Genomic DNA, 9,821 nt, shown 5'->3' with positions numbered 1-9,821 from the left:
ATCGCTATTGACAGTCACAGTCTAAAAAACATAATAAAACAACAATCGCACTAAGGAAAACAAATAAATGGGGGGAGGGGAGGGGGTATTTCTTTTTCATCTGTAAGTTTTGCATCATGCAAAATCCTCGTTGCTGCCTTTATCTTGCTCACTGGGGTTTGTAAGCCAATATTCTCTCCAAAGCTGCTCTGGAAAAGCACAAATACATTTGGATTGCATTGAAAATGTTTATTTTTGTTGGTCTAATCTCTAATAGTATTCGGGAAAAATATACTCTGTCAACACAATATGAAGTAAACATTTTCCAGATAATATTTTGACTAATTTATTTTGCCTTAGTACAATGGCATTACAATTTTTTTTTTTTATTATTATTTTCATTTAGCTAATTATTTAATTTGCTATCATTATAATAACATGCTAAATATTTTTGCAAATATTATAAATTAATTTTGTATTTTAAGAAGGTATCATCACAGTTGGGGGTCATTGGCACCCATGCAAGAGTGGAGATGGTGGTAGGTATTGCTTTCGCTGTCCAAGGTCCTGAAATGGACTGGTTTCCTCCACTGAACAGCCTCACACAAACTGAGACTCATTTTCTCTCTCTAAAAGTACAGTAAGTCATTGGCAAACGCTTGAATTAACAAATGAGAGCACAAAATGTCATTCCAGGCAGTCGGTTTTCTATAGTTAAATCAATATGCTGACTGTATGAACTATAGCAATCACATCTGGCTGACACTGATATTATACACAGACGCATATGCCAGCAACGCGACAGCATCGCATACTCCTTTAAGATGATGTAATTTTTGATAACCCATTGTGTTCTTTTTCCCGCCCGCTGAGGCAACAACAGCTGAGGCGGTTATTTTCCCGCGCCACAGCCCTGAGAGCGAGCGATGCTGCATCATCTTCACTTCTAAACCCCACCAACACACAAACCCTGGATTAATGTCAGAGGATCACAGAGGGGATTTACTTCTAAACAGCTGGGATTATCGATCGACCCCCTTAGTGGCTATAAAACATGTGTTTTGAACTGTTTTCAATTATATTCTTTTGAAACTATTCAGTTTGGTCGTCAAAAGTTGGATTCCAACCGCTGCCGAACTTGTAAGGAACTTTGAACCTGCTTAACCGAAAAATAGCTCTATTCTATAATGTTTATTGCAGAATTTAAACAGCATCTTCCGTTTGCATACAAGTGTACTATCTTTTTCAGGCGAAGGAATAAGCAGCCGTGCCTATCGCCGTGTCCATCCGCTGCTGAGCAACCGATCCTCCTTTGCGCGGAGCGACTCTCTGCTGTGCGCCTATAGTTCCAGCTCGGATACTCCGCCGTTCATTCCCTCTTTTTGATTTGTGTCATCTGCGGTTAAGAGGTTGGTTTTTGTAACTGTAAGGTACCTGCTCCAATTAGTCGGTTGAAATGCTATTTTTATGGCCATTTAATGTTCATGGTCCATCGTCTGTATTTTCTAAACGCTTCGTGAAGCTGTAGAGAGCGAACTTTCAAAAATACGGATATTTTTTTGCCACCCATGACCGAAACAATGGCGTTAAGTGGAAACTCTAGAGCTAAAGACAGCAGTTTTCCAGACGTTATTGAACTAAACGTCGGGGGCCAAGTGTATTATACTCGTCACGCCACGTTAATCGGCAACCCCGGCTCCCTTTTAGGGAAAATATTCTCTACTAAAAATAACGCATCGAATGATCTGGCCAGGGATCCCAAAGGTCGTTACTTCATCGACCGGGATGGGTTTTTATTCAGATATGTGTTAGACTACCTCAGAGACAAGCAAGTTGTCCTCCCTGACCACTTCCCTGAGAAGGGAAGGCTGAGGAAAGAAGCGGAGTACTTTCAATTGCCAGACTTGGTTAAACTCTTAACCCCGGACGACTTGAAGCCCAGTCCCGATGAATACATCCACAGTGATTACGAGGACGGCTCTCAAGGAAGCGACCAGCGGATGTGCCCTCCACCGTCGCTCGTTCCCGCCGACAGAAAAAGCGGGTTCATCACAGTCGGATATCGCGGGTCTTGTACGGTGGGCAGGGAGAGTCAAACCGATGCCAAATTCCGGAGGGTGCCGCGGATTTTGATTTGTGGGAGGATTGCGCTGGCCAAAGAAGTTTTTGGCGAGACCCTGAACGAGAGCAGGGACCCAGACAGGACCCCTGACAGATACACGTCCCGCTTTTACCTCAAGTTCAAGCACCTGGAGCGCTCTTTCGACATGCTCTCGGAGTGCGGCTTCCAGATGGTCGCGTGTAACTCGTCAGTGACGGCCTCGTTCGTCAACCAGCATACTGACGACAAGATATGGTCAAGTTACACTGAGTACGTCTTTTACCGTAAGTTTCTCCTCTAAAGTTCTGTCAACATTCGCATTTCGCATCCTCTGCCATTTCTGCTGAACACAACACCATGTCACATATGAGGTTTTCCTTGAATTACCGCTAGACGGCGCACTCGGTTTACACTTTTATATTGCCTCCTCCACTCAAGGTCTCATAGGGACAAATAGTATTTCAAGTGGCCTAGTATAAAATTACAGTATCTAGTAGTATGCAGAATTTTTAAATACTGTTTTAAAATACTAGTTTACTAGTACTTGTTCTTTAAGTCTTATTAGTAAGCTACTTATTCCACTAGCAATTTCTATCAATTACTATCTACTGGGGCCAGTAGTACATTTTGCCAGCTTCTCTGGGGATCTGTGGTTCAGATATTAACAAATCACTTCCGACTAGTAGGCTGTATATTTACAATGGACCCTTTTCACAGACTGATAACCTGTTTTCCTGGTTATTAATTGCATAAATCTATTATGTATGTATGTATGTGTATAATGTCCATTTACAACACTAAAGCTACTTTGAGTTTTATTACCTTGGCATCAAATGACAGAAAACTGGTTAACGTTGCTGCGTGAGTGTTTGAATGAGGGAGTGACTGCAAATCTTAAAAATGTAATCAGTTTCTGTATTTTTCACCCTTTTTGGAAAGTTACAGAAATGCGATCATGGATTTTTTGTAGTTTCCATTCCCGTTTACCTAACTATGAAAACGTTTGCATCTGAGAACCCCAGTAATGTGAAAAGTGTACATAGTTCTACTAATAACTATTCATTAGACAATATAACTTATTTTTTATTCCACTAGTTATTAGTATCTCTTAGTTGTATTTATTAGATCCTTATTAGAAATATTCAGTTGCTAATAGTAACAAAAGGTATACTCACTAGTGTCTCATTAACAGGTACTAGTTTTATTCTGTTAGTGCTAGGGAAATTTGAATAGGTAGTAGTACCCTATTACTAGCAGAACTGTAATCAGCAACAGCTGGAGTAAATACTAGTTGGAAATGAACAGTTGATCTCTAAATCACAGATCCCAATATTATTCAAAAATGTGGAATTTATTACAAGTATCAGTGCAGTAGTTACTATTGTGACTGACTAATGAATAGTGAAACTGAAAAATATTTTTAGATTAATTTAGTGTTTTAAAGTAAGTAATGTTTTAAAGAGACAGTAAGTACTAGTATTTCGTTAGAAAAGTGTTAAAACTGTTTGCTTTAGTAAAATGGTTTTGTATGGATCTTTAAATATCAGTCTAATTGTTGCTCACTAGATACAGTGGTTCATATCAAGACACACCAGACAATTGTGTTTATATAAGTATCCTGACTGTGTACCTGTTCTATACCCAGGCACTGAAAGCATTTATATAAGACCCTTACCTGGTAAGTAATGCTGTCGAAAAGAGAGACCCCTCCCTCCGCCCTGATTGTCTATCTCTGCGAGCATCTCAATGGAGTGGCAGAGGATGATGGCTTTCTGTAATAGCTCTCATAACATTTTATGATGTAACAAAACACCACCTACTTCAGGCCGGTAGTGGCTAATGTGCTGTCGAGCCAGCAGTGGCCCTGTCACAAGGCAAAATGGAGGAAGCACATAATGGACTTTATACTGAGCCCATTAAAGAGATTGCAGCTGCCATATTCTTTATAGATTCTCACAAGACAGTCGTTTAAATTGACATTTTTAACAGTTTACTGCCTTACTATCCAACACGGAAATGTAATGTCAGTTTTTGTCTGTGTCTTGGTGGACATTCTCACCAATTCAACAACATAACTACTATTTTTTATCACTACAAAGAAACAAATGTATGCATTCAACATGCTATCGAATGCAAGCTACTGAATAGGAAGCTTGGTGTGTTAACATGAGCGTCCACTTGCAGTTTTGTATCTTAACATTTCTGTAGCAAAAGGAAAAAGCCTAATTTTGCAGTTTTGTTGTTGCATTTATATGTGTTGTTATAAATGTATTTTATTATGTCATTTGTAAGTCACTTTGGATAAAAGCGTCTGCAGTGCTAAATGACTAAATGTAAATGTATTTTGTCAAGGCCATCACAAACTACAGGATCTGCAGTACTGATCAAAGCCTCACATGTTAAAATGTTATTAATTGACCTGAATCATCAAACTAATACAAAATGTCTACTGTTAAACTTTCAGTATGTATTTCAAGCCACAAGAATATTAATACCATTCTTCCATTCATCAATCACAAACCCAAGTTTGTGAAAGTGGCATGCACCAGGAAAGAGTTTAGAAAGTTTCAGAGTGTTTTCTGAGTTGATATCCAGCCTCCTACACAACCCAGCAAGCCTGTTGAATTTGCTTTGCCTCTGGCAGAGCGCACCAGTTGCTTTTTATAGGCTTCACCGCCCTGACGCAAATTCTACCCAGAGTGCAATCCCTTGAAGGCAAATTTATTTACCAGTTTGTTGCACGGTTAGAGTGACTGACAATCAATCATTGGCTGTGACAGGCCGAGGACTTGCTGCAGTCTGCCTACAGTGCTGTAAATCACGTCATTGGCTTTTGCTGTTACAATGTCACCTTTTCTCACCCTTCAAAAACAAGTCGGCTGATCACCTAAACCTGACATTAGCATCAACACAATATTGAGAAAATTTACACACAAATCATTATAGTAAACTACTGCCGTGATAAAGATCTGCAACCTTTGGTAAGTTTAGTAGTAAAAGTGGTCAAGACCAATTCTCACTATTAACTAACTGTTAACTATGACTCTTCCTCAATAAACTTCTAATTTGCTGCTTATTAATTGTAAATAAGGAATTTAAGTTTACATATGAGGTAAGATTAAGGGATCTAAGATATGCAGATGCAGAATAAGGCATTAATATGTGCTTTATAAGTATCAATAAACAGTCAATATAAATATGCATGCTAATAAACAACTAGTAAATAGTGAGAACTGGTCCCTAAACTAAAGTGTTTCAGTAAAAGTTAGACTCAGTTGACAACAACAACAAAAAAAACACTTTTTGCTCAAGCCTTGTTTTGGCCAGAAAAAAAGAAAAGAAAAAAGACTGTTAATGTTATGGTGAGGCACTGATGATAATGATTGGGGCATTTTTTGTTCCTTTTTTAGGGTTTAAAATCAGTGAAGTGAAACTTGCATTGTTTGAGCTGTAAAGTGGTTTAAAATCATTGTTACAGGCATTGCAGGGGTCATGGTGTTGCATAATATTTTTGTAAAATTGATATAAAATTACACAGAAAAGGTTACTAAGCTATATATATATATATAATATATTACATGCATTGTATTGTAGTTAGAAATGTTGACAAAATGAACAAGAAAAAAGTAATAAACAATGACACATACAAATGGCAAAAACATGTCCACACAAACCCCTGAATACCATTAATAATAAAATTAGGAACTTGTAAACATTTTGGCTATTGAGTAAAATAACACAAATGTACTGTACCGTATTAGTGATACATGTACATATATTTACCTCTAAAATACCAATTTGCGTGTACAGTACATGCACATTAGGTAGTGAATGAACCAACAAAAGGAGATTGGTTAAAAAAAGTAAGGGGTGGGTGGTGTGGTGTTGTCCTGCTTAAACTAATTTATCTTGCTAGAGAATGAGCCATGACAGTTTTGATGCTCCACTTGTTAGGCGCAGCTGCTCCCCTGCTCAGTCCAGAGGGACCCAACTCTGAATGTAGCATCTGCATTATTCACTACCACAGACAGAGAAAGGGATGGTTCACTAGAAAATTTTAAGAAATGTGACCAGGGTTGTGTTTTCTTTAAAAAAAAAAACACACACAACTCACTGGTTAATCACCATACTATGAAGCATCATTGTAGAAACTAACGAGCTAGCCTTGACTGTAAACCGTAGTAACACGGTTACATTTGAGCCACATTGGTTCAACAATATAGGACTGCTGTTAATGACTTCACACACATGTGATGGAGTAATAACGCAATGCTAATTAATCAATTCAAGATTACAATTAATGCCATATTATTATACTTAAAGGGGTCATATGATGCTTTTTTAAAGATCATTATTTTGGGTCTTTGGTGTAACAGAATATGTTGACATAATTTAATGTTCAAAAAACACATTATTTTTCAAATATTGTACGTTATTGTAGGTCCTCTATGCCCCGCCTCTCTCAAACACGTAATTTTCTACAAAGTCCCTCCTTCTGACAAGCGCAGTCTGCTTGAATTGGCCAATTGACCCAGTGCATTGTGATTGGCCTAACACCACAAGCAATCGTCGGAAATGTAACACCCCTTTCCATAAACGCGAGCTTCATCATTCAAAATAAATATAAAGACAGTTAATAATGTCCTTATTTTTACCATCTGTTCAAGCCCGAAAGGGGAACAGTCACGTGACAGACACAGAGATGAAGCTCGTATGTGTTTGCAGTACACAAGCCACGGACGGTTAACACAGCTGACTTCTTTGTAATGTGACCCTGTCTTTCTCTCTTTCTCTCTCTCACACACACACACACACACACACATAGCTTAATATATTGAAATGGATTGAATATAACAGTACATGTGTAACTCTTTATTTGAACAGTCCATAGCAAATACTTAAACTAATAACAAAACATACTTACAGTAGCTGATTCAGAAGCACCAGATTGTCATAGCAAAGTCAGAATTACCTTCTCTCCTAGGTTCACGAAACGGTCGTCCATAAAATGCATTGCTGTTCTGTTCTTAAAGCTTCCTAAATGCATCTCCTTTCGGAAGGCCAAATAAAGTGCTTTTGCTTTCAACTAGATACACACAGCATCTCCCTGTCATGGCTGCTTCAACACTAATTGTGGTTACTGAAACCACACCTTCTTTCTTTGCATGAACAATTGGGTGGCATTATGCTAATATTTCCACATAGTGACGTAGACATGTGGGGGTGTGTTTGAATGAGCCATTTTAGGGGGGCGTGGGAGAGTCTTAACTTTGATAAAGAATGTCTCTTTGGTTTTGAGACTTTAGTCTTTGCAACTTCAGGGATCTTATCTATGCACAATCAGCTTGCAACACTCCAAAGAGAAAGGAAAACTTGAAATTGCATCATATGACCTCTTTAAATTACACAAACAATAGGAAGCTTATTTAATCCTGATAACATGCAGTATGTAATTTCTGTACTCTTTACTTCCAGATACATGCGGTTCATTCAGTAAGCTGCTTTGTCTATAATGTAATTTCTCTGAGATGCTGCTATAATGAATATGACATCTGAGGACTACTGTTTTTGTTCTCCATCATTTTGCTTTATATGATTCATTTGCCGGTGTATATGGACAACACACTCTCATTTATAACTATTTTAGGTGTATGAATTTATACTATCTCACTTATATGTTTCCCAAAGATCTGCTTATGCCCCACTGATGCTTAGGTTTAGGGGTGAGCCTTCATGCTAACAATTTTTCTTTAAATTGTATGTATCTGTACGAATCACATAAGCACTACCCCAAACAAACAAACTAAAAAAGCCTCACTAAAAGACTAAAATTGTAATGGAGGGGATGAAACGAGAAACGTGCGGATCCATTTGCAGGATTTTATTAAACAGAGACGCAGTCATAAAAGGCATGGGACAAACAGTGTTAAACAGGTACATTTCAGGCAAGACAAAGAGTATTCCTAAGGCAAGCGTGGGTCTACGATCAGCGAACAATATCCAGAGGGCTTGACACGAAGGGTTATCCAATAACACAAACAATAGTCCAGGCAAGATGCAAACGCAGTCCGAAACAGCAGGCAAAGGGTTAATCCATGATACACAGGCAGAACATCAGGATGCAGACAACAAAGCAACACAAAATGACTAGACTTAGACTAGAACTAGAAACAGAAACTTGGAATGGCTCCGTAATGTAACTATCGCTAGAAGAGTGATATACGCTAAACAATACTCGGCGACTTGAGCAGGATCTGAGTGGGTGTTATATAGTGTGTGAAATAGCTTTCAGGTGAGCATGTGATTGGTTACAGCTGTGTGCAATCAGTGCAAAGGATGATGGGAAATGCAGTCCAGGGTGATGTGCAACAGTCTGTGTGGTGTGAGAGTCAGTACAATGGGGGGGTGACCTCTGATGGCAATCGGACGGAAGGCCATGGACCGGATTTGTGACAAAGACCCCCCCCCACCCCCACCCAAGGAGCATCTTCCAGATGCTCCCAACTCAATACAATCAAGGAGCCCACCAGGGCGGAGCAGACGGAAAAGGAGCCCACCAGGGCAGAGCAGATGGAACAGGTGGAGCAGAAGACAACCACAGCGAAGCAGAAGAACCCCACGGCGGAGCAGACGGATGAGGCAGAGCAGAAGACCACCACAGTGGAGCAGATGGAGCAGAAGACCACCAGAGCGGGACAGAAGACCAACAAACTGGAGTAGATACCCATGGCAGACAGGCTCAGTGACTGAAACTGAACAGGCTGACAATTTACACTCAGGCTCATTAGTAGAGACTGGACAGACAGATAATTTAGAATCGGGTCCATTGACAGTGACTGGATGGACAGACAGTTCATAATTAAATGTATTGGCTGGAGTAGGACTGGCAGATAGTTCACAATCAAGGGCATTGACAGAGGCTGAAGGAGACAGTTCAGTGGCAGAAAGTGGAAAGACAGACAGTTCAAAATCAGACTCATTGAGGGAAACTGGACTGGCAGGTAGTTCACAAACAGATTCATGGGCTGATATGGGATAGACTGACAGCTCAAAATTAGTTGTTGTATTAACTGAAGCTGGAGTGGTAGACATTTCAGTGACTGAAACTGGACAGACAGATGGTTCAACAACAGACTCAATGAATAAATCAGGCCCGACAGATAGCTCAAATTCAGACTCAACAGAAGCATTTAGACAGACAGACAGCTCAGGGTTAGATTCCTTGACAGAGACAGGCAAGACAGACAGTTCGCAATCAGCCAACATGGCTGTTTCAGAACAGGGCGAGGGTTCAGAGATGGCCTCCTCGGCCAGTTCAGGGTAGGACAAATGTCCAAAAGCAGTTTCCTTAGCCATGACAGGACAGGCAAAGAGCTCACAAACGGCCTCCATAGCCGTGACAGGACAGGACGAGGATTCACAGATGGCCTCCATGACAGGACAAACAGGAAGTTCACAGGTGGATACTACTGACACCTCTGGAGGTTCTGCAACCGATTGTGCCACCTCTGGAAGTTCTACAGCAGTACCATCAGGAAATAGGGAGAGTTTATTAATATTCTCTTTAACAGGACAGGTACAGCGTTCATCAACTCTTCCTTCGACCATGACATGACAGGCTGAGTGTGCATTGCTGGGCACCAACACTGTACAAGGACCTGAAGCGGGCACCGCCGCCTCGGGAGCTTCTGCAGCGCACGCTGCCACCTCTGGAGAAGCTGCAGCGGGCACCATTGCCTCT

General features: G+C 40.2%; 1 protein-coding gene across 1 annotated transcript in view; it reads left to right on the top strand.

The window, feature by feature from the left end:
- The first annotated feature begins 566 nt into the window (after positions 1 to 566).
- The window catches only part of kctd16b (potassium channel tetramerization domain containing 16b), a 106,546-nt gene continuing 97,291 nt past the window's right edge, over positions 567 to 9,821 (top strand). Inside the window, exons 1-2 of the mRNA XM_042747527.1 lie at positions 567 to 1,119; positions 1,229 to 2,364. Coding sequence (XP_042603461.1) covers positions 1,548 to 2,364 — 817 coding nt within the window. The 5' untranslated portion in view covers positions 567 to 1,119; positions 1,229 to 1,547. The remainder of the gene's footprint in view (positions 1,120 to 1,228; positions 2,365 to 9,821) is intronic.

This window comes from Cyprinus carpio, chromosome B21 (assembly GCF_018340385.1).
Source record: "Cyprinus carpio isolate SPL01 chromosome B21, ASM1834038v1, whole genome shotgun sequence".
NCBI classification, from domain to species: Eukaryota; Metazoa; Chordata; class Actinopteri; order Cypriniformes; family Cyprinidae; genus Cyprinus; species Cyprinus carpio.
Note: the sequence above shows the minus strand (reverse complement) of the source record. Positions and strands in the feature narration are given on the sequence as shown.